Here is a 26,930-nt window from a genome sequence, read left to right as displayed (position 1 = left end):
ATGGGTGATGGGGGAGTGTCATATATCAATCTGTTGATTTCATTGGCTAAGCAATAAAGAAACTGCTAGGCCCATTGGATAGGCCCACCCTTAGGTGGGTGGAGTAAACAGAACAAAACGCTGGGAGGAAGAGGAAGTGAGGTCAGACTCGACAGCTCTCCTCTCCGGAGCAGACGCCTCGGCAGAGACGCCATGCCCCGCTCCCAGGCAGACACACGCAATGAAGCTCCGACCTAGAATCTTCCCGGTAAGACTGGTGCTCACAGACACAGATTATTAGAGATGGGTTGATTGGGATATCAGAATTAGCCAGTAAGGGCTAGAGCTAAGGGCCAAGCAGTGATTAAAAGAATACAGTGTCCGTGTAATTATTTCGGGGCATAAGCTAGCCGAAGCCGGGCAGGCGGCTTGGGTTTTGGGGACGCAACCCCGCCGCCGCCCCTATTACTACAGATGGGTACTGTGAACATTTTAAAATTCCTTTCTTTCTTCCATTTTCCCCCTTGCGATAGGGTTTCTCTGTGTCATGGTGCTGGCTGCAGTCCTGTAACTCACTTTGTAGATCAGGCTGGCCTTGAACTTGCAGAGATCTGCCTGCAGATCTCCTTGTTTCTGACTCTGCCTCCTGAGTACTGGTTAAAACTGTTTTTTTTTTTTATCTTTTATTTATTTATTTATTTATTTATTTATTTATTTAAACTGTTTTTAAAAGATTTTTTATTATTACCATATTTCATAGATTTTATCATGCATGTTTACCATATCTATCCCTAGTTGCTTTATCCAACTGCCCTTAATGCCACCTGTCTCATCTCCCTCACATCTGCATGTCTTCTTTTATTTTTATTGTTATTAATGAGTCCCTGTATCTAACAAAGTTCATGGGCATGTAGCCATCCATGGAACAGAAGGAACATACTATCATGGATGTTCCCAGAGTCAATTCGTGATAGCTATGGTTACCAGCATAAGATCATGTCAGTCAAAATCCTACCAAGGACTGTGGAGTAGCCCTCAAGGTCCTACCTTTAGTAGAGGAGATATTGAGAGTTGATAGGTGATGAAGGAAAATCACTTGAAAAGAACCTATCTTTTTTGATAAAAACAATTTAGACCTTAAAAGATACATGTTGTTTCATAGTTTAAGACATTACATTACAGGGTAGTTTGTTTTAGCAAGGCAGAACATCATGACAGGGAGGTGTTATCCCCAAGATAGTCAAAATGAGAGAGGAAAAAGAAGTGGGGGAGAGGAGGGATTAAAGCTGAGAAACCTATCCCATTGTTCCAGTGCATACCAAGAATAGCATATTTTCAAGTATATCCTACCTTCTATGTTTCATAATTTCTGAAAAGTGCTACTGACTGGAAATAAAGAAAGACATTATTATATCCTCTTTAAAGTAATCTAATGTCCAAAATATGACGTCCTCTGTTTCTGCTTTCATCTAGTTGGATTCTTTTGAAGGATTTGTGTTCTAGTGAGGTGCTGTTTCGGAGTTCTCTACAGTAGGCTAGTTACTTCGTATGCTTGTGATTGTGTTTTCCTACACGCCAAAGATTGGATCACTGGATAGTTCTCTGGGTTGTTTCTATTTTTTATATATCATGACTTTGATGAGCAGAAACTGATACACACGACGTGGTTTTGACCACCACTGAGGCTGACAATCTGAGGTGTATCTCTTTGGTTACAAATAGAAAAGCCACAGTGGTTTCCTGGTTCACTAGATCATAGTATCACATGCATTTGAGGGAAGTAGTAGTTTATTTGAGGCATGTTTCAAAATCAACAATATGATTGAGGGCAAGACTCCATAGGTATTTTATGAAAGTCCATCACTCTAGGTGTCTATTAGGCAGGCGTACTGTCATTTTACAGGAAATAGAGGCAGAACCAGAATAAAGAGATGTTTATAATCTTCTGGGGGCAATGGCTGGTTAGTCTGACACTGGTTCTTAGATGAATGTTTCTCTCATAAAGATTTGAACTTTAGAACTTTCCTCAGGCTGTATTTGGAAGAGATAAACCTTAACTTTAGGTATGTATCAGGATTTTATGTAGGATCAGTATTGGCAAGAGTGTGGACAAGATTCAGAGAAGTTCTGTATACTGTAGCTGAGAAAAACTGACCCTGACATCAAAAGTCCTTTCCAGACCTGTTGTTGAGCAGAGTCTAGAATGCCTCTCCCGTGCTTTACAAATTGTTCAAAATAGACGATTCAACTCCAGAACTGCAGCAAATAGTGGTTAGAGATGTCACAGGTTCTAATCAGAATCTTCTATGGAATAGAGTCCAAGCCAGTCCAGATGACTTTGCAAAGTTCATCTCGTGGTAGCTTTCTATACAAGCAGGATGGCACTATTTATATGAGAAAAGATGGAGCTGAGACAAGTTCCCTTGGTGTTGTGTTGTAGGATAGAGGCAAGCAGTCCTTTCCCATTTGTTCAGAATGGATCTATACCTATCGATTTTTATGAGATGCACTATGCTTAGACCACAGCTGAGGGATGCTGTAGCTGAGTTTCTGGGTGACTTGTTGGTACATTTTTAAACCTGTGTCAGCAAATAGACATGGTACCTACTAAGATCTAAGTGTACAGTATAATTCCCTGATGTTTCATGAGGTCAAGGTTAAATAAGACTGTTGTTAAGCTTTTTCTGAGGAAAGGGGCTATTTATGGTTTGGAAGCCTGGGGCATAAATTGTGGGTCTAACAACTTAGTACTTTTTAAATAACTTGCCTAGGTCATATGTTACACTTGGATATTAAAACCTCCTACATGATCTTTAGGGTTTTGAGGATACTTTGTGGATGCTGGTAGAATTGCTGTTTTGTGCGATGGCCCGCGGGAGTTACTTATATTTCTATGTATTGAACATATTCACTGAAATAATAAAATAAAAATAACTTGTTTTAGTTGCTTAAATCACAGTGATTAGCAATGGATTCAGGTAACCTCATGGCATTTCACTTCTATTTCAACACATATCTTTAAGAAACAATACATTCCTCATTGAACTATACTACATAATTGTTTTCACAATTCAAATTAGGCTTTGTTAATTAGCCTTCAAAGATATGTATACATATACACAAAAATCAGAAACAAACTTGCTTCAAATACTTAGAAATCTCATAGTATCGGGGCACAGATCTGTGTCATCTTGTATCTGTTTCTATGAACTATATGATCTATCAATCTATATTGAACATGTTAATTTGTTTCTTTGTATAAATTTCATTGGTCCTATTTGGTAGCTACTAAAGACAATGGCTAATATTTAACTTTTATCCATAATATATTTTGACAATAATCTTTACTCTCTCAAAACTCCTCCTTGGTTCTCCTCTCATCCTTACCTAATTTTATGTTCTTTCTCTAAAAGAAAAACAAATCAAAATAAACAGTGATGACAACAATGTAAAAAGATAAAACGTATCAATAATAAGCAAAAATAAAACAAAACAAAGCATGCAAAATTGGAGACTATTTTTTGTTAACTGACTACTTCTGATCATGGGGTCTGCTTTGGTGTATGGTTGATGTGCCTAATATCTCTTCTCTCTTGAAGAAAAGTTATTTTCTGTTTTTCAAGGTAGCAATTTTAAATATCTTCATGGTTATGGGAAGGGACCTGGCTGACTTCCCCAACTCAGGGCTGGGACTTTATCTGACTTGAAACTTTGCAAGCACAGTGCATGCTGCCACAGTCTGTGTGGATTCATTTGTGTGTGACACTTTTGTTTCTGAAAGACTTTGGATTTTTTGACTCATCCATTCTCTCTGGCTCTTAAAATCTTTCTGCCTATTCTTCTGCATAGATCCCTGAGCTCTTCAGTGAGAAGCTGTATGAAGACATTTCATTTAGGACAGAGTGCTCCAATGTCTCTCACTGACATTGTTCAGTTGTGAATATCTGTGTCAGTTACTATCTACTGCAAGAAGTTTCTCTGATGAATGCTGAGTGATGCACTGATATAAGAGTATAGCAATATGTCATAACATTAATAGAAGTGTAGTAATATGGGCGGCAGGGCTGTGTCCCCCAACACCCCAAGCCACCTGGCTCTGCCCGGCTAGCTTATGCCCCGAAATAATTACACACAAACTGTATTCATTTAAACACTGCTTGGCCCATTCTCTTCTAGGCTAATTCTCACACCTGGACTAGCCCATTTCTAATCATCTGTGTAGCGCCCCTAGGTGCGCTTACCGGGAAGATTCTAGCCTAAGTCCATCCTGGGTTGGAGCTTCATAGCGTGCGTCTTCCCTGGAGCAGGTAGCATGGCGTCTCTCTTGCGTCTGCTCCCGAGAGGAGAGCTGTGGAGTCTGACCTCACTTCCTCTTCCTCCCAGCCTTCCCTTCTGTTTACTCCACCCACCTAAGGGTGGGCCTATCAAATGGGCCTAGCAGTTTCTTTATTGCTTAAACAATGAAATCAACAGATTGATATATGACACTCCCACATCACTTCCCCTTTTTCTGTTTAAACAAAAAAAAGGAAGGCTTTAACCTTAACATAGCAAAATTACATATAACAAAACAGTTATCAAGTAAAAGTTACATCAGAAACATTTATACATATAACAAAATTGACCTTAAATCTCTATAAATAAAGCAAAATCTATACTAATGTAAATTATTCATACCTATATCATATCCCCCTTTAAATGTAAAAGAACATTTATAAACCATATTTGGGAACATGGGCGCAGTTTTTTCTCTCCAAACTGCTTCCTGCTGAATGGGGGCGTCGTTAATCAGATTATTTAGGGTGTAACCTGTGTGCCAGGTTTATCTCAGTTGGCAGTTGAGCAAAGCAATTTTCTGAAGATGTTCACAGCAACCCTTCAGGAGGACGTGGTCCATCATACCAAATCGGAATAGAAGAAATCCATAGAGTCTCATCCTCTGTGAAAACAAAAGAAGACTCTCTCCAAAGCATCATATCCTTAGACCCAAATTCTGAAATCATACCCTCATGATATCCGTTCTGGTTCCACTGGGCAGCCCATATAATGAAATGTCTCTCTGTACTTAGCTCCTTCACAGTCAAAAATTTTAAAGAAAACACAATAATACAAAGAATCCAGACTCTCTGTGAATTTTTCATCTTTACGCGGCTTATTTTTACTCTATCACTTTACTTTATTCTGTCTCTTTAAAGACTTTACCTTTTTTTTTTTAAAAAACCATTAACTTTATTCTCTATATTCTTTTTTTTCTCTCTCCCAAGCCAACGTACATTCATCCAACAGTGTGACTCATTCAGTGGTCTGAATCTGTCCTATTGTGAATCTGCAATTTTTTACTATCCAGGAGCACTTTTGATTTACGCCTTTAAATCACTAGGCGCTTAAGAATCTAATCTGAGACATTCCTAGATTAACTTTTTGCTTTTTGAGCGTATATCTGTGGACCAGGCTGTCTTTGAACTCTCAGAGATCCGCCTGTCTCTGCCTCCCAGGCATTGGGATTAAAGGTGTTTGCTACTACACCTTGAACTCACAGAGATCTGTTCGTCTCTGCCTTCTAGGCACTGGGATTAAAGGTGTGTACACACAACTCTCTTCCTTTTTTTGTTTTTTTGCTTTAAGAACTTCAACTTTCAGCTTGCATATATTTTTAACACACAGTAAATCATTTAAAATTTTGCTTTGTCTTTGACGCTCTCTTTACTGTATATCTCTCTTTTTCTGACCACAAGAGCCTTTAAATTTCTGAGCAATATCAGTAGGACTAAAGGCGTGGCTTTGCCAGCTAGATCCAGTCCATTCCTTAGCTTTTCAGCCTCTTGGCTGAGGTACTGGCTGTAGCCATGTTTATAGCATTTCAAGGTCCCTGCCAGCCAGCAAGCTACAACAGACAACACTCAAGTCCTCTCTCTGTAGCCGGCCCTCCTGCCTCAAACAGTCAGAGTTTGGCCTGGCAGGATGGCCCAGAAAGCCGGCATTTTAAAACAACACAGGTTTGTTCCTGCTGCTGAGTCAGGAAAATTTCAAAATGGAGGACGTACCATTTTGTGCTAGCTCTGGGGCCGCCAGGTAGGAGCGGCACTCAGCACTTTAATTCTGAGACTGAGCACGCAGCACAGAAATTCTTTTCATCCAAGTTATGTCCAAATCTGACACACAGAGCACTGCGCAGTCTGAAAACATGTCTCTGTATGGCGGCAGGAATCCGCCATGCTCTTCTGCCTGCCTAAGCCTGATTCTGCCTTCTGCCCAGGAGCAGGCGGGGAGCTCTGAGTCATCTTCAGGGTCTCAGAGCACTCTCCTTCCCATCCCAAGCGGGAACACAAACATAAAGCCAGAGTTTGCACTGGCGGCACAGCCCCGGGAAGCCACACTTTAAAATAATGCAGCTTTTTTTCTGCTGCTGTTGCTGAATCAGGAAATCTCTCTAGAGCACGCCACCAACAAACAGCAAAAATCTGTGTTAAACGCTCTCTTCCTTATTTTTAAGCCTTCTCAGGTTTTTTAAGTGGGTTTAGTTAGCCACACGTCTGGGCGTCATTTGTAGTAATATGGGCGGCGGCGGCAGGGCTGCGCCCCCAAAACCCCAGCCACCTGCCCGGCTCGGCTTCGGCTAGCTTATGCCCCGAAATAATTACACACAAACTGTATTCATTTAAACACTGCTTGGCCCATTCTCTTCTAGGCTAATTCTCACACCTGGACTAGCCCATTTCTAATCATCTGTGTAGCGCCCCTAGGTGCGCTTACCGGGAAGATTCTAGCCTAAGTCCATCCTGGGTTGGAGCTTCATAGCGTGCGTCTTCCCTGGAGCAGGTAGCATGGCGTCTCTCTTGCGTCTGCTCCCGAGAGGAGAGCTGTGGAGTCTGACCTCACTTCCTCTTCCTCCCAGCCTTCCCTTCTGTTTACTCCACCCACCTAAGGGTGGGCCTATCAAATGGGCCTAGCAGTTTCTTTATTGCTTAAACAATGAAATCAACAGATTGATATATGACACTCCCACATCATAGAAGGAAGTTAATTGTGATCACCTTCCCAATCAACTAATCTACCTTCCTAAGATCATCTTAGTTTGGACATTAACACTATGCTGCCTGCTTTCTTTGATTAAATTTCAGATTTGAAGTGTTAAATATCTAGATCATCAGGGGATTTTACAGAGATTGACAATTACTGGAAACTTTATTTGATCAATATGAAAGACTATGATTTAATTATTTTTAATAGACTCCTTATTGCTCATTTTATTTATTTTATTTTATTTATTTATTAAAGATTTATGCCTCCTCCCCGCCACCACCTCCCATTTCCCTCCCCCTCCCCCAGCCAAATCTCCCTCCCTCATCAGTCCAAAGAGCAATCAGGGTTCCCTGCCCTGTGGGAAGTCCAAGGACCACCCACCTCCATCCAGGTCTAGTATGGTGAGCATCCAAACTGCCTAGGCTCCCACAAAGCCAGTACTTGCAGTAGGATCAAAAACCCATTGCCATTGTTCTTAAGTTCTCAGTAGTCCTCATTGTCCGCTATGTTCAGAGAGTCTGGTTTTATCTCATGATGGAGGAAGGTCATTGGTTAAGTAATAAAGAAACTGCTTGGCCTCATAGGTTAAAACATAGGTGGGAGGAGTAAGCAGAACAGAATGCTGGGAGGAAGAGGAAGTGAGCTCAGACTCGACAGCTCTGCTCTCTGGAGCAGAGATGCCATGCTCTGCTCCCAGGCAGACACACGCGATGAAGCTCCGACCCAGGATGGAAGTAGGCTAGAATCTTCCTGGTAAGACCAGTGCTCACTAAGACCAGTGCTCATAGATTATTAGAGATGGGTTGATCGGGATATCAGAATTAGCCAGTAAGGGCTAGAGCTAAAGGGCCAAGCAGTGTTTAAATGAATACAATTTGTGTGTTGTTATTTCGGGGCATAAGCTAGCAGGCGGCCGGGGTGCTGGGGACGCAGCCCCACTCATATTACAACAATCTCATGCTTTTTCAGACCCGGGCCAGCTGGCCTTGGTGAGTTCCTGATAGAACATCCCCATTGTCTCAGTGTGTGGGTGTACCCCTCGTGGTCCTGAGTTCCTTGCTCATGCTCTCTCTCCTTCTGCTCCTGATTTGCAACTTGAGATTTCAGTCTGGTGCTCCAATGTGGGTCTCTGTCTCCTTTCATCGCCTGATGAAGGTTAATATTCAGGAGGATGCCTATATGTTTTTCTTTGGGTTCACCTTCTTATTTAGCTTCTCTAGGATCACGAGTTATAGGCTCAATGTCCTTTATTTATGGCTAGAAACCAAATATGAGTGAGTACATCCCATGTTCCTCTTTTTGGGTCTGGCTTACCTCACTCAGGATAGTGTTTTCTATTTCTGTCCATTTGTATGCAAAATTCAAGAAGTCATTTTTTCTTACTGCTGAGGAGACCAGTGCACAGATGTGGCAGAGACTTATTGTTCATTTTAAAAGCATTCTTTTGAATATCCATTAAATATGGTCTCTATGTTGATATAGGCTAACAGACAGAGATAAAATGAAAAACAAAACTTAAAATAGCAATCAGAACAGCAGATTATAGTGAGCCCTTCCCAAGGCAAAGACGTTTACCGACCATGGCCTCAACTGTCTAAATACTATGGCATTTTCATAGTAGAATAGTTCTTATCAAGTAGTAGACTTAACATTGAGTGAATCCAGTACTCCAGCTGACATACCAACACATATTTGTAATGCCAGGGGTGATATTTATACTGTATATGAAGTAAAATAAAAACATTAGATGTTGTAGAGCAGAAGAGAACATGGTGATAGAAATATTTTATGACAGTTCATGAAACAGTTTGAGACTGTATTCAAAAACAATGAAGCAACTTGGTACAAGTAACTAGAGCATGAAGAGGGGCAGACTTGACCTGGAATGTCAGATGTAACAATGAAGATGAGTTAGAATGCTGAAAATGCATACAACAGGAAACTACAAATACTGGAGATTCACAGTTAAAGGAAAAGTTTACAGTATTGGTAACTGAGAGCATTTTTATTTTGCATACATCACAACAGAAAAGTAGAGAATGGTGTGAATGTTCAAACTCTTGCTATATATTTTTTCACAGTGATATACTCAATGATGCCTTTATATGCCTTTAGGTTTTTTGAAACTGTTTTATATACATTAGGGTAATTGTTTCTATATTTTTGAAACATTCTATTGTTTGCACTGATTCTACTTATGTTATTAGGAGCTGCTTAAGCAGAATCAGAAGTATCGGCAAATAATTCACATCAGAGAACAGCATTTTTATGCTATATAACCTTTGTTAATTATATTAAAACTTTTATTAAAATTGAGTAAATGTATGTCAGACAGTGATGTCCTTGAAAGGTGCTAACACCATGCCTAGAATATATTTCATTTACATAGAGAGCAGTCTGGTAAATGGAGTATAAAATAACTCCATAGTTATACATTATATGAAGTGTTTAGCCAATTTTTGAGTTATCAGTGACATCAGCTAGGCTAAAAATAAATATTTAACATTAGCAAGCAGATGAAACCTCCCTATATTAAATAGTGGCTGTAAACAAGTCACTTCATTACACTTATAAGATAAATGCATAAACGTGGATTTTTCTTCCTGAACCTTGATACATTAGTCATTGAAACTGGATATATTCCTTGATTTTTATCAGTATCTTTATGATAAAGATAATGTTCAGAATTTTCCCAGTACTAAAAAATATCCACCCATTAAAAAAATCCACATTTAACTTTAGGGTATAGTAGTAAATTCTAATAGTAATAAAATCTGAATTGCCCTTCCTCTAGTGCTGTTTTTCCCCCTTGTATTAATAACTCCCAGAGATACAGTGACCCATATTGTTACCATGAACCAAGAACTGCTTGATGCCTAGTTTAGCATAAGCACTATTTTATTAAAGTTACCATAGTGACATCTTTCTGGTTCAGAACATGAACCATTTCATTCATGATAAATAATAAATGCTCCTTTTGCATGTATGACTTTCTCAGTTGCTGAATTGTTTGGTGCTGCCTTTGATATAGACTGGAATACAATCCAGTACAATGGTAAGAGAACTGATCCATTTGTCATCAATCAGGAAAGATCCATTCAGGTTGCTGAGCAGTCAGTTTGTTTTTCTTTATGAACACAAAACATCATGTAGAGTTTAATAACCATTGGCATCTTTGAAGCATTGTAATAAATGTCAAACCTAAATTATTATTATTAATCCAGTATTCGATTAAAAATTTTTGTGTTGTGATCCAGTAAAAAGATCCTGGTTTAGCTTAATAAACACATAGGAAATCATTTAATAAAAAGGTGGACAGCACCTTTGAGGTTATTGTGAGTTTCTGCTTCGAAACATTTAATATAAGACAAAATATTAGACATCAATTGTGTTGTCTGAAAGGATTTTAGATATCAATGATTCTAAAAAGTGATGTGAGTCTTCCACCTCTGTTGATACTTCCCCTTTAAGAAATTCAGTTGCAGTGGGCTTGCATGCTGCTAGTAAAAACACGCTTAATTATTAGTAAGTATATCATTGACTGTTTTCTTAGTTGGTCTCAGAATTCTGTCTTTTTAAGGAATAGTACAATTTTTTTTTTACTGATAAAGATGATGTAACATGATTCTTTATGAAAATAACTATTGCTTATACAATTTATTTTAAAGGCTTATGGCATCATTAATTTATTAAATAGTTTTTAAAATTTAGGACAAAGAATTTACTTTCCCCAGTTGCTTACTCATTGATTTATAAATGGATGGATGAATGAAATAAAAAAATGTGACAAGGAAATTTCATGATCTTAATGGGGGAAAGTATTTTCTACAATGTACATTGCAACTGGAAACAGATATAACACAGAAAGGCATATTGTTACTAGAAGACTTATTGAACTTTCTTCGAGAGCTGTCAATTTTACAAAGTTTATAAGTTGAATGTAAATTTTGTTCAGTTACAGAAATATGAAGTGTGATTACTATTTCTGTGATTTCCCCCCTTTAATCTCAGGTTATTGGGTTGCCAGTTCATTTCTGCTAAACAATTTCATCAAAGGAAGAAGAAAACCATTTGGTTAAATTTCATAAAAAAAATATGGACTCTGATAAAATTAGGAGACTGCAGTAATTTAAATCTATGTAATCTTTAACTGTTATGTATAGCATTAATCCCCTTGAACATAATCTCTTAATAGTTTAGTTAAATCATTTATAAAAATATGTCTATTTTCTGGGGTTATTTTGCATGTTTCCTAGAAGCTTCTGTTTATAGTGCATGCGGGTAACATACCAACCGAGCTATTTGTGTAGGAACTTTAAAAGGGGGTGTTTCATTTTACAGAGTACAAATAACCTTGTAATTAAACTGAAACAAATAATTGCCAAGAAGCAATTATCATTCAATTAAAGAGTAATTACATGGTTATTTGTGCCTTGTAACATAAAGCATTACTGAGATCAGTAATGCAATCAATATTTTAGTGGAAACCGGATGCTTCAGTGATGGACCTTTCAACCTATACTGATTAAATTGTCATCTAAATAACAGTTTACTAGCTAAATCACCACGTGTTTATTTGTCTTGATTAATATGTAAATATCTGCCTGATGATAATAAAGTTCTTAAAGATAAGTAGCTTCACAGAATCGTCTATCAAAATGTGTGATCTTTTCCAGCTTTTACAGATTTCTACACAGCCTTTCATCATTTTCTCTGAATTATCTTGGAAAGGAAATTTAGGATTTTAGAACCATTAGTGTCTTTTTATATATGAATTTTTAGTCTGAAACTAACAATAATATTAATTCTATTTTATATTTTTTAGAAATTTACTAATTATAAATTATTTTCACTAACTTAATTCCAATTAATCTATTCCAGGTGCTTAACTCTTTCAAAAAATTAAAACCAGTGATATCTGTGAGGGATTTTTGTTCAGACACATTTCAACATATTTACAAAGAAATATCATATCACCATCCTCATTTAAGAGTCAATAAAATTTTGAATAATAGTGGAAACATATATTCATGTCACTAGAATGCACATTTTTTGAAAGTGAGATATACTGTTCTCACAATATATCAATAGAAAAATCATAACGAGTAATCTTTCCTTTCAAGCTTATATTTTAACCTCAGTGTCACTGACAGCTAGATAGTAGATACCTAGTACATATTTGTTTACTGGTTTACTGAACAAATGTGTGTGTGTGTGTGTGTGTTTGTGACTGCAGAAATATGTAGCCATTAATCAGTTCTTTAAGTGTCTCACATCACTGGGACCATAATAAAGTGACAGCTAACATATTCTTCTTTAACGTTATAGTCATATTTGTGTAGGTCATGTTCTGAAGCTTATATCATTGCATTAGAGTACAGGGTCTAAAACAAAATAATGATCTGATGGATAAATGATGGAAATAGTTCTGTGCTCATGTTATTAAGTAGAACAATCTAATGAATATTTGGAAACCATAGAAACCATGAAATAGATTTTTACCACCTGTCTACTAATGGGTCTAATTAACTATTTCCTGGGCATCCTGTATGCTACAAACCATAAGAATTGCTTAAGATTCACTGATACATACTACTAGACATTCATATGCCTTCATGGAGCTCAGGCTCCTGTTTGGAAGACTCACAATTAATTATACTAATATAAATTAGATATTCGAAGTATACAAAGGTGGAGAATATAGTCCCATGGAATTTATATCCATGTGTTTTAGATGTGACATAAATTATGGATTCTCCAGTACCAATCCAAATTTTAGATATTAAAGTGGAACCATTAAACAAGAGGCTTCTAGTATCTATCTATTTATTTGAAAGGAATTATTTTTAATAAGGAGGATTCACACACACTCACACAAAACTAGTTAAACTAGATGGCTTTCAAAGTCTTTTGTTAATGGTTGGGTGTTATATGGTTCCTCATATGGAATTTGATGGGGTATCAGGCTTCATCCTTCTGCAGCTGACAGTGTGAGGAGAGATTATGAGGCCGGAGAAGCGCTGAAACACATGGAGGAAGTACAGAGTGAGCTGCTGAATTTAAATAGGAGACTTGAGCTCTGCCTAGTACAAGACAAAGCATTTAGAAATTTTAGATTTGGTGACTATTATTTAAAAGTAATTTATCTTCATTATATTATATATATCTTGATAAATGTTTTCTCTGATCCTGGGCCCCTAAAGGATATTTGAAGTAAAATTTATGTTTCCCTTTTAGCACCTTTTGGAGGCATAAAATAGGGATGGGCGAAGAGGGCATCAACACTGAGTTAAATAAAATAAATTGTGACCCAGAATTGAATAGAAAGTAAAGTAGAGAAAGTTTATAAAATTGAAACATTAAATGAGAAAAACAATTTTTCTTGCTAGAATGATATAAAATATTGATGTGTAATGGCAGAAAATAATGCTAGCACAATTTATAAAAAAAAAATGAGCTTGGTAATAGTACCTCTGAGTAAAGTTGCTAGTGGTTGTCCTTATTGAAAAGCAGAGTTTGTATTATATTGATGGAGCACTTTACTATCGCAAAATTGATAGAATGTAGTTTGTCTTATATCTCTTTGTGAATCAGAAGTCATTTTGGGAATGTCATCTGTCTGAACCTCATACTTTTCAATGCTCACCCTATTTAACATACAGTATTGTAGTCTTTAGTCAAAAGTCCTTTATTCTCCTTTATGAAATGCATTTATTTTAAAAGGCAGCAACAATCTTTTAGACACAATTAAAATAATATGTAAACTATGGACTTTAGATATGATTCAGTGAATAAAGCCACTTGCTGCAAAACCTAAGGACCTGAGTTCAATCTCCAGGATCCACATGGTAAAAGGAGAGAAGTGACTCCTACAAGTTGTCCTTTGACCTCCTTATTCACACTGTGACATGGAACACTACAGCAGAAATTAATACATTTAATAGAATAAGATGTATAGTAACTTCAGAATGACTTTTTACAAATATTCTATGGTTGATAGTCTGCGAATTGTGGCACCCTCCAAATGATGATTTTCTTATACTGTATCAGGGAATGAGATGGTAAAACAGATATACAAATTTTAATTTTATTTCAGTAATTGTAATTTATTTTTCTCCCCTGTGCCTTTGTACTCATGATTGAACTTAGGACTATGTGCATGTAAAGCAGGCTTGCTATCACTCAGCTACACCCACAGCTTCTGAAATAATCTGAACTTTTTGCACTAGAATTAAGAATGTGTAAATGCAATAGTTTAGGTTAATGCTTAAGTTTTGATTCAGCTAGACTATATGGGCAGCAAAAAGGAGACTTTATGGGTTCAAAATAAAGAGGACACAAAGTTGAGTGGATATGGAAGGGGAAGAGGTGGGAGAGCACCGAATACGATGCATTGCACAAAATTTTCAATTGACCAACAAAATTGTGTGACTAAATATTTGATTTGAGAAAAAGGCAACATACATAGCAATTTTTCTTAGTTATAGTGAATCCAAAGAAAGCAGAAATAAAATGATGTACTTGGAATGAGTTTTCTTTGTTCCTCATGGGTTTCCAGCAGTTGCAGAAATGCTAATACGCATTATGTTTTAGTCTACATCTCACAACTCTTCACCCCTCTCCTCTCGTTTCTTGATTAGAGATTTATACTGTACAATCTTGTACAGTCTGAATTCTGGGACTCACTGTCTCAGGCCCTAGTTGTGTATATTGATACCAGGGATCACATAGCTTTAAGGGCAAGAAGTAATTTAGGAAATCTTTACAACAGCTGGTTTGTATTGCAAAGTACTGGCTTACAAATGAAAGCTAAACTGAAAATTAATCCTTGGTGGCTTTAATATTAGCCGTAACTGCATGGTAAAATTTATTGTAAAATGTTGGTTTTTCTTATTAATCCACGACAGCACATAGTCTCTAGTATAAGATTCTATTTATTCTTGACAAATAAGATCTAGAAAGCAAATGTATCAAGTAATGATTTTTGTGTTTTATCTTTGTTGTCCAACAGTTCCAGACCTGGCAGGCCCCCTAAGCGTTCTCTGGGAGTGTTGCAAGAAAATGCCCGCCTTCTGCCCCATGCAGTCCCAGGCCTTTTATCTCCAGGACTTATCACTCCAACAGGTAATTTGATCCAACTGATGATCAGTCTTGTCTCTTCTTACTGCCCAAAGTTTGAAAGAAACTATTATTGGTGTAACTTCCCTGTCTTTTAAAGCTTTTTCACGCTCTACTAGAGGTGGAATTATTAAATATTTTGAGTATTCAGGCAAACAAGATTTAAAAAAAATTCAATGACACAAAGTAAGTGGATATGATTTTCTAAATGTCATTTCCTTATAAGAATTCTCTTTCTATATGTATATTGTGTGCTGGGAGAAAAGATGTTGGTTGAAAAATGTACATCATCAGGAAACTTCCTGTCAGATGCTTACCTTATATACCTCACCAATATTCATTTTGTCTGTTGTGGGTGTCTATATATATTATTAAAGTTACTATAACAGCTAAAGAATGTGGAAAGAAAATGCATTCCATAAAGAACAACAGTATATTAGTAATAATACTGTGGGTGATCATTGCCCTGAAAAATATTTTACAACACTGAAGTAATCTGATAAAACTAATTTTATTAATTATTATAGAACTCTTTTGATATTCTAAAAGTGCCCATGAGCATCCAAAACACTTGAAAAATTAGCTTAATCATTCTCTAATCTAATCAAAAATGTTTAAAATTATTATACCAGAGCCGGGCGGTGGTGGCGCACGCCTTTAATCCCAGCACTCGGGAGGCAGAGGCAGGCAGATCTCTGGGAGTTCGAGACCAGCCTGGTCTACAAGAGCTAGTTCCAGGACAGGCTCCAAAACCACAAAGAAACCCTGTCTCGAAAAACCAAAAAAAAAAAAATTATTATACCAGGAAAACATTTAATAAAGACATTATCTATCTTTCTGTCTGTCTGTCTGCCTGTCTATCTGTCTGTCTCTTATCTATCATCTATCAATAACACAAATTTATAAACCACTTACTTTGGATTTTAATGCCTTAGGAAAAGGGACAAATTTATGAGTAGTGGCTTGGTCATCTTAGAATTAAAGAAAAAAGATATAGTAACATAATAACACACATTAGAGCATGATAGATACTATAATACAACTAGATATAAGGTGGGAAAAATCACAATGATAGAAGCAAATAAACCTTTCTCATAAATTGGGTAATGATCAGAAAGACTGATTTTTTTGATCTGTATTTTGGAGGGTTAGTGTTAGATGTGGAGAATCAGGGGATGGTACTCCAGACATAAAGAAACACAGAAGAGATGAGACAGTGATTATTTTCACAGGGGGAATAGAAATGAAACGAAGGGGAGTAAAGCAAAGAATTTAGGTGGGAGGCTTATAACTGATGTGCTTTGAATAGAAAATGAAGGAAATAAATGACGGTGAAACTTGCATTTTATTTACCATATGAAGTTGTTTTCTCTTTTCTTATAGACCAGACATTTCTAAATATATTTCAGAACTCTTTTTCTTTTCTTTTTTATTTTATCCCTTTTCTTTTTGGTGGCTCACATGAAAGTGTGCAAAGAGGTCAGGCGTTACACTTATGTCTCAGTGTCTCATGTGTTTAAATGTATACCATTTTATTTTTCGTTAAAACATTTTATGTATTAGAGGAATCATTTCTAAAAGAAACAAGTAAATATTTTAAAATCAATTGCTGGCCGGGCGGTGGTGGCGCACGCCTTTAATCCCAGCACTTGGGAGGCAGAGGCAGGCAGATCTCTGTGAGTTCGAGGCCAGCCTGGTCTACAAGATCTAGCTAGTTCCAGGACAGGAACCAAAAAGCTATGGAGAAACCCTGTCTCAAAATTCCCAAAAAAAGCGATTGCTGTGTAAGGTAGATAAAAATGAAACTAAAGGCAGAAAGGATGAACAGTTGAGTTATCGCCTTTCCAGAAAGATATACTGAGCATCTGAATGAAGTCACATTCAGTTCATTGGAAAAGATGTTCCAAAGTAATTTATTAATAAGAATTTGTTGATTAATAATGATTGGACGTACATGTAGAGCTAGTAGAATAACATGATTAATATTATTTGGGCAATATGTTGGATGATGGTGTCATTGGTTAAGAAAAAATTTGGGAGTGGAAAATTAATAACTATATATAATATATAAATTCTTATGTATAATACATAATACAATGTGTATAATATATACAAGTTCATATATTAATAAACAGTGTCTTATAAATTTAGCCACATACAGATGAAAAAGTACTTTCTGAGCTATATCTTGATGCTCAACAAATAATCTGTATCTAGACTAGTAAAATATATTAAGTATGCCTAAAAGCAATACTATGTAAATAATCTAGTCTGAGTTCAGATTTTTAGACAACATGGAAATGAAAGAACAAATGATTAAAAAACACCTTGAAGATAATTCACTGTTTAATAACTATTAGTAACTTACCTATTTGGGGTAAATATCTAATGCATATTAAGTTCCTATGGCACTATTCATATACTAAATGTTTCATATACACTTTATTTTATCTTTATAGTATTCTTATGGACATTGCCTTCATTTTTCAAGTTAAATGTGGCTTAGTGAGTTTAAATTCAGGCCATAAAGTGAAAGGCACTTCACTTTAGTGAAGTGTGTTTAATCCCAAGCTGTTTAAAATTCTAGAGCCCCAATTTTCTTTGGCATATATTATTTCCTTCTGTGTGATATCAGAGCCTCCAAGTTAAACTGGAAAATTGTCTTTTCTTCCTAAAATTCTGTTTTATTTGGCTTATGCTTAGAATGGGATGACAAAAGTATCAGCGGTTTGTATCTAGAAAGGCAAAATATAACTTCTGTAGAGCAGACCAATAGGAAAATACTGCTCAGTGGAAGATGAAGGAATCTTCAGACTTCCAGAGGGATACTCTTTCTTATTTTGCATGAATTACTCATATGTCTAAGGATATTTTTCTTCTATAGTCAAATGTTAGAAGAAATGTTTTACAAGTTCATATGCTAATAATTTTGGAATTATATGTTATTTTTAATTATATAAACCATTTTTGCTTCTCCTAGAAAAGGTAACTGTTAGAGAATTAGCTTTCAACTTCACTAAAAAAAAATTAATGTCTGAACATATCTACCTTGCTTAAATATTATAAATTTGATTTTAAAGTATTTTTGAAAAATTCAGATGATCTTTATTTTTCATTTGATTTTTAATTTTTGATTTTATTTTTAAGATTATGTTATATTTACATCATTTCTCCTTTCTTTTTCCTCCCTTCAAACTCTTCCATAAACTCCTTCTTGCTCGCTTTCAAATTCATGCCCTTGTTTAGCTCATGTGCTAGGCAGCCATGTTGGTAAGACTTTATAGGTGTAGCCTCTGACATTGCTAGAAAATACAGTCTCACAGGAAACTCCCAGATACTCTAGCTCTTCCATTCTTTCTGTCCCCTCTACTCCAATGTTCCTTGTACCTTAGGGTACAGTAATGTTTTATAGTTGTTTCCATTAGGATTGTGCTCCACAAATCATCATCTTATTTGCTTGTGGTTTTCTTGATATTTTTAGTGTACCATTAAATTTGTTATATTTACTTATTTACATAATATGATATAATATTGTCTATTATATGTGATTTTTTTGTGATTTGTACTTTTCTTTTATATTCAAGGGTGCTTATTTCCTCTGGGTTGTACTTTTCACAAGCCAGAAAGTTGAGTAATTTAAACTTTAACTTTGCTGAGGTGTCTATTACTAATAAAATGTTCTATTTAATTTACCAAATTGAATATATAAAAATAATTTTTGCCTGTGAGAGAAAATGTATATAGACATATTACAGTCTTTGGAGTATAGCTCGGTACTCTTACATGCACCTACAATTTCCACATTTGGGGGGCTGAGGGAAAACTTTGCCATGAGTTTGAGGGAAATTTGAGGTACAAAGTGACTTACACTGTGTAAAGAGGATCTTTTTCAAAATATACTTAAAATGAAGAATACTAGGTAGCTAAAATCATTTTAGCAAAATATTTATTAAAAATTATCAACATATAATTACTGAAGATTGGTCTTTGTGCATGAATATAGAATCTGAGGTCTATTCTTTTTTATATTATTTTATTGTTTGTTTTATTACTTTTTTAACAGGAAATATTCTTTTTTTTATTTTTTAAGTTATTCTTCTCTCATATAATACATCCCAAATACAACTTCCTTTCCCTTCTCTCTTCCCAGTTGCCTCCACCACCTCCCATCCTCCTTCAGATCCACTACACCTCCATTTCACATCAGAAAAGAGCAGGGATGTCAACAGACACATCATAACAAGATACAATAAGACTAGGAACTAATTCTCATATCAATGCTGCATGAGGCATCACAGTAGGAGGAAAAGGATCTCAAGAGCAGACAAGAGTCAAGAGACACTCCAACTCCAACTGCTAAAGTCCCATAAAATTTCCAAGCTAAACAACCATAACATATATGCGGAGGACCTAGTACAAACTCAAGCAGGCTCCTTTATTTATGCTTCAGTCTCTGTGATCCCTTATGATACCTGGTTAGTTGATTCTGTGGGCCATGTTTTCCTGATATCCTCGACCCCTCTTATCACCCCTCTTCTGCAGGGTTCCCTGAGCTCCACCTAATGTTTGACAGGGGTGTTTCTATTTGTTCCCATCAGCTGCTGGAGAAAGCCTCTCTAATGATGATTGGACTAGGCACTGATATAAGAAGGAATATAGCACAATATCATTAGAAATTGTATTTGGTTCTACCCTAGGTATCTGGGGTATCCTGCTTCAGATTCTTGGCCATCCAGGCAGTGTCAGCCATAGGATCCCTCTCCTGGAGTGAGCATCAATCAAGACAAGTCACTGGTGGCCTAATTCCACAAGTTCTGAGCCACTGTTGCCCCAGAAAATTTTATAGGAAGGGTAGATTGTATGTCAAAAGTTTTGTGGCTAGGTTGGTGTCCCAGTCCCGCCACTGGAAGTCTTTGTTGATTATAGAATATGGCCAGTTCAGACTCCATATCCTCCATTACTAGGAGTTTTTCCTAGGATTAACCTCATAGATTTCTGGGAGTTTCCACTGGACTAGATTTCCACATTACTGTGCAATTACCTCCCCCCCACACCGCCCAGTTTCACTAACCCCTTCCCCACACTCTCCCTTAATTACTCCATCCCCTACCTCCTGATTTCTCCTATTCCCATTTCTACGAGTCCGCAGTAAAAATCTGTTCTATTTTCTCTTCCCAGGGAGATTTGTCTACCTCTCAATCCTAGCCCTCCTGGTTACTTAGATTCCCTGGGCCCGTGGATTATAGCATGATTATCCTTTACTTTATATCTAATATCCACTTATAAGTGAGGATATACCATGCTTGTCTTTCTGGATGTGGGTTACCTCAATCAGGATGGCTTTTTTCTCTAGTTCTCTTTGCCTGCAAACTTCATTTAGTTATTTTTTAACAGCTGAGTATTACTCCATTGTGTATCCCATTTTCTTTATCCATTCTTCAGTTGAGGGACATCTAGGTTATTTCCACGTTCTGAGTGTAGTGTGGGAGGTCCTTCTGTTTGTGTGTTGCTTTTATTGGTTAATAAAAAAAGAAACTGCCTTGGCCTGCTGTTAGGGCAGAACTTAGGAAGGCTTGGAACACTGTACTGAATGCTGGGAGAAAGAATGTGGATTTAATAGATGCCATGGATACGCCTCTGAAGATAGACATGCTGAAACTTTGCTGGTAGTCCACGACCTTGTGGTAATGCACAGATTAATGGAGATGGATTAAATTAAGATGTAAGAGTTAGCCAATAAAATGTTAGAGTTAATGGGCCAAGCAGTGATTTAATTAATACAGTTTCTGTGTGATTATTTCGGGTCTAAACTAGCTGGGCGGCCAGGAAGAACAAGTGGCCTCCTCCTGCATGAATGTTACAAATAAAGCTGCAATGAACACAGTTGAACAAGTGTCCTTGTGGTCTGATGGAGTGGGATAGCTGGGTCTTGAGGTAGATTGATTCCCACTTTTCTGAGAAACTTCCATAATGTTTCCAACATGTCTGTACAAGTTTGCACTCCCAACAGCTATGGAAGAGTGTGCTTCTTTAGCATGAGCTTGTGTTTTTGAACTTAGTCATTCAAGTGTAAAATGCAATCTCAGGGTCATTTTAATTTTACTTTTCTTGATGCCTAAGGCTGGAGAATATTTGTTTCTCAGCCATTTGGGATTTCTCTGTTGAGAATTCTCTGTTTTGATCTGTACCCCATTTTTAATTGGATTATATGGTTTGTTGATGTCTAGTTTCTTGAGTTTTTTATATATATTTGCATATTAACCCTCTATCAGATGTGGAGTTTGTGAAAATCTTTTCCAGTTCTGTAGGCTACCATTTCATCATATTGAAAATATCTTTTGCCTTATAGAAGCTTTTCAGTGTGATGGGGTCCTATATGTTAATTGTTGATCTTAGTGCCTACACTATCAGTTCTCTGCTTAGGGAGTTGTCTCCTGTGCTGATGAGTTCAACGTGACTTCCTGTTTTCAGTGTGTCTGGCTTTATGTTGAGGTTTTTGGTCCACAAGGACTTGAGTTCTATGCAGGATGATGGTGATGAGTATGAAAATATTTGTATTTTTCAACATTCAGCCATCCAGGGCCAATTTTGAACATACTGGTTTTCTTCCACTTTATATATCTTTTGGTTTTTATGTTTGTTTGTTTTTTTTATTATTCTTTATTCCATTGGGGAGGTCATTTCACCCAACTCCCAAATAAATAGTCTGAGGTTTATTATTACTTATAAATGCCTGTCCTTAGCTTGGCTTATTTCTAGACAGCTTTTCTGAAATTATCCTATCTTTGCCTCTGGGTTTTTATTTTTCTGTTTCTGAATAGCTTTCTTACTCCTTTTTCTGTGGCTTGCTGTGTGGTTGGGTGACTGGCCCCTATTGTCCTCCTCTCCTTGTTCTCTGCTACTTCTTCTGAGATTCCACCCCCATTTATTATCTCTACCTGTCAGCTCCACCTCTCCTGTCTCTTGCTTAGCTATTGCCTGTTCAGCTCTTTATTAGACCATCAGGTGTTTTAGAGAGTTAAAGAATCACAGTTTTGGGATGGAGAAATGATGGCTCAGTGGTTAAGAGTGCTGGCTGCTCTTCCAGAGGTCCTGAGTTCGGTTCCCAGCAATCACATGGTGGCTCACAACCATCTGTAATGAGATCTGGTACCCTTTTCTGGCCTGTAGGCATACATGGAGGCAGAATGTTGTATACATAATAAATAAATAAATAAATCTTTGAAAGAAAATAATCGCAGCTTCACAGTTAAACAAATGAAACATAAACAAAAGTAGCACATCTTTACATAATTAAACAAATGTTCCACAGAATAAAAAAATGAAATCCATCTTAAAATAATATTCTACAACATTCCTCATTTGTCCAAATAAAAAGTAAGACTTTAACTTTGACATAGTAAAGTTATACATAATAAAAACAGTTAACAAGTAAGAATTATTTCAGTGCATTTGCATTTAACAAATTCAGAGAAAATTACTTATTTTAGGGAATCCAAATCCTAACTTACTTTATTTCAGAATTAGAGAAAACCACAACTATAACTATCTAGTTTTCAGTTCCATCCAAGACCCCAGAAGGAATTAATATTATGTAAGTAAACAGGAAGTGCATTGCAAGCAACTTCCAAGTCTCTAGAAATGACAGATATCTGTCTACCTGGACAGTTACCCAAAGTTTCTAAGCAGTGTTGGGGCATCCATCTTCAGTCTACAGGTCTAGTGTATCTGGCAGACTTTTTAGTGAAGCAGGAAATTTGAAGGACTGTATTGTTTTGGTACAATTCAGCAGTCATTTTCCTATGTATCCTACATGTCCAGTCTGCATAGCATCAAGTCAAGCAGTCAAAGCAAAAGCAGTTTCTTTGACCAGTGGCTAACCTTGCCACAATGAAAGCAAACTTATGGAGTTTCTTCGATGCCCATCATTTTCTCTGAAGTAAATCAGTACTGCCAGGAGCAGATGTGTCTCATTGTCATGATAATTACTAGGTTAACAAAACATTTTAAATGCCATATTCAGTAGCTCTTTGAAGTGTTTGAAAACCATTTATCTATCTAAAATCTGTCTATTTAACTTAAAAAATATACCTAATGTGACAATAAGTTGATTATGATAGATTAACTACTAACCTAATTTCATATTTATACATTGCATTTTTAAATTATCTGTATAAGCACAATACCCCAAGCAAGAGTAGAAACATACAGTAAAACAAAAGTAACTTTAAATTTGTATCAAAATTTTTAATTTTTTTAACTTTAATTTTAACTTTAATTTTGTATACCAAAATCAATGATAATGCAAATATCTGAGATTAATAGTTGTTTTTATTCTATATTTTTATATTTAGCAAACATCCATAACTCACCAAATAAACAAAAGCCTCCCACAATACAGCTCTTGGTAATGTGGATATTGTTTTCTCTAGACTGCTTCCTGGTGTCTGTGGACAAAGTATCTTTAGGGTCCCTGAGAAAATTTGAGATAATAGCCAAGTCCTGGGAATTCTAGCTGTCACTTTTGTTGATAGATATCACCTGTCAAGTTTTGGGAGGTCTCCCTTGATCAAACTAGATCCATATCAAACTGGAACTAATCCACAGCCTCTTGTTTCCTGTGGTATAAAAAGCAAAACCACTTCTCCAAATATTTTTGATTTCCATTTGACAAATACTCTTTTTGACTTTTTAAAAGTTAAGGAATACCTACAGAAAATAGGCTGCTTAATTTCAACAGTCTCTCATTGAATTTCAAGTGTTTTAGCAGCTGTCCTTTGCTTTTCAACAATAAAAATTCAAAATCAGCACAATAGCATACAGGATCCAGACTCACTGTGTTTTTACCAACTTCACATGTCTTTCTTCTTTTATATTAATTTTAACTGTCTCTTTAAAGACTTTATTTTCTTTTTTTAATTTATTTTTTTATTAAAAATTTCCGCCTCCTCCCAGCCTCCCATTTCCTTCCCCCTCCCCACTCCTCTCCCCCTCCCTCTCCAGTCCAAAGAGCAGTCAGGGTTCCCTGCCATGTGGGAAGTCCAAGGTCCTCCCCTCTCCATCCAGGTCTATGATGGTGAGCATCCAGACAGGCTAGGCTCCCACAAAGCCAGAACATGAAGTAGGATCAAAACCCCGTGCCATTGTCCTTGGCTTCTCATCAGCCCTCATTGTCCGCCATGTTCAGAGAGTCCGGTTTTATGCCATGCTTTTTCAGTCCCAGTCCAGCTGTTTAAGTGCTCTGCCGTACAGCCAAGTTTATTAAAGGTGCCATATCTTTTTTTTTTTTCTAGCTTTCTCTGGCCCTACACAGAATTTGGCCCTGCTTTGGTATACCAAAGTGTTTTGGGATTTTCTTTAACTCTCTCCCCATGTTGGAATGCTGAAATGTAGTTGGTTGATTTTTACTCTTTTGGCTCTTTACCTCTTTTGGGGGCCCACCACCCTGCTCCCAAATAAATCAGACAGAGTCCCATTCTTTTTTATAAATGCCAAGTCTTAGTTTGGATTGTTTCTTGCCAGTTTTGTTTATCTTAAATTATCCTAGCTACTTTTTGCCTATAGGCTTTTTTCTTTTCTTACCTCTTTATATCTTACGTTCACTTAGTCCATGGCTGGCTGGGTCGCTGGGTGGTTGGCCCCTGATCACCTCCCCTTCTTCCATCTTGTCCCTTCCCTCCTTGCTCCTTCATTGCTCATACCTTCCTTCTTGTTTCTCCTTCTATTTATACTCTCGGCCTGCCAGCTCTCCAACCTTTCTCCTCCCTTGCTATTGACCATTCAGCTTTTTATTCGACAATTAGGTGTTTTCGACAGGCAAAGAATCAGAGCTTCACAGAGTAAAACAAGTGAAACAAACAAAAGCAAGACATGTTCCATCATTAAGAAAACATTTCACAGCATAAACATATGTAACTCACCTTAAAATAATATTCTGCAACATGCTGATTTATGTCTGAGTCTTCAACTTGATTCCATTCATCAACATGTCTGTTTATGTGCAAATTCCATGCAGATTTTATTACTAAAGTTCTATATTCTTTAAAGTAGTGACATATATTCTTTTTAGTAATATACCTATGTGAACATAAAAATATAGATATGCTATCAAAATAGATGTAGGTAAATATAAAAATACAGTTCTATATGCTTTTATTCCATTGAACATGTATTTATTAAACAATGTGTTCTCTATTAAAATAGTATAACAAAACATAATAAACACTACAATTTATTTTGTGAGTCATTGTTTTCTCAAATTCCACCTTGACGTTTTTCCTAGTCTTCTTTGAATGATGAAGTTAAACTGCATTTTAGTTTCATGTAATTAAACTACTGATATTATCTCATTATATATATTTTCTCTTATTCTTATATCATCAAAATCTTAGTCCCTTGACAAAGCAGTCATACAAATAGCACATTTTTCTAAATAAGATTTGTGATGTACAAGAGGGAAAAGGAACACCAATTTCTTAAACTTACTTTTGCATTTCTTGATCTATGTAACTTTCAATTTCCTCAAAGATGAGTACTCCCTTCTCCACAGATTATGAAGCCTTTAAAAAAGACAGATGTGGAAGCAGACCTGAGAGAGCTTAACACTGACAGCTTACAAAGAAGTAATAAAGTGATTCTGATGGAATTTCTGTAGTATTCACTATTGAAATGGTGGTTGAATATTTAGTTTAGTTTTGTTTTCTTTGTTCGTATATTGTGGCAAAATATCTTTTGAACATCAGCAGTCATCCCAATCTCCATGGTTTTAATTCTACAATGAACCATGCCTAGAATGGTGAATTCAACACTCAGTTCAAGCCAGAATAATTATGACTCGCTTTGATAGTATGGTGCCATTTTTATTTTCAAGTTAGCCTGATTGCATTATTGGAATGAATATTTTTCAATTTTAATGATGTGTGAAAATATCACACCCATTAAACTTGAAAGCTAAGAAGCAGTCATAAAGATACATCTCATACTATTCTCAATAGTAGAAAAAAAGGGTAAACACAATCTAAACAGACCAAATCAGTATTTGTGATGTTATGATATATTTAATACATGTATTTGTTTGGGGCTTTTTAATAAGCAATATTATAAATTATGATAAATGTTATATAAATACTAAATAATTTCCCATATTTCACTGAGTTTTATTTGTATCTTATGTGTTTGCAAAGAACTATGGCCTAGAAAAAGCTGGATTTTCCAATTTTGAATTTTTAGATAGTAATTATATTAATTTTTGGCAACTTCATACAATATATATTTTGTTCATAATTATTCCCTCCACTAGACCCTTTAGATGCCCTCCCATCATCTTACCTACCAAACTTTATGCTCTTGCTACCTTCTTTTTTTTCAAACTCATCAAAACTATTTGTGTTGGCCTAGGCATAGGAAGTGACCTAGAATGTGCTTAGTATACTAAGTGCCCCACCATTGAAGAAAACAGACTTTCTGTCTCTTATCAGCAATGAACTATTAGTAACTTTCTAGCTATAAGTTCATGCCTATGTCCCTTTATCTGTGTTGGGATTTTGTCTTGTTTAAGCTTGTGGTCTTATGCATACTGCCTCAATCATTTGAAGTTCACGTGTCTATCTGCCTTGATTTTCCAGGAATACAACTTTCTTGAAGTCAGATTCTTTGTACCATCTCTGTTTCTATAATATTTAACATTTTACTGTCTTTTCTTTCACTTAGATTCTTGAGCTTTGTGGAGAGAGATATGATATAGATTGCTGGTTCAGTGCTGAAATTCTGAAATATCCTAATTTGTATCAGTACCAGTTGTGGGTCTCTGT

The 26,930-nt window shown here is 36.3% G+C and overlaps 1 protein-coding gene across 1 annotated transcript in view; it reads left to right on the top strand.

Moving 5' to 3' along the window:
- Dach2 (dachshund family transcription factor 2) overlaps positions 1-26,930 on the top strand; it is a 511,747-nt gene that overhangs the window by 226,676 nt on the left and 258,141 nt on the right. Inside the window, exon 3 of the mRNA XM_075956831.1 lies at positions 15,014-15,126. Coding sequence (XP_075812946.1) covers positions 15,014-15,126 — 113 coding nt within the window. The remainder of the gene's footprint in view (positions 1-15,013; positions 15,127-26,930) is intronic.

This window comes from Microtus pennsylvanicus, chromosome X, assembly GCF_037038515.1.
Source record: "Microtus pennsylvanicus isolate mMicPen1 chromosome X, mMicPen1.hap1, whole genome shotgun sequence".
NCBI classification, from domain to species: domain Eukaryota; kingdom Metazoa; phylum Chordata; class Mammalia; order Rodentia; family Cricetidae; genus Microtus; species Microtus pennsylvanicus.
This window is presented reverse-complemented; position numbering and strand designations above follow the sequence as displayed.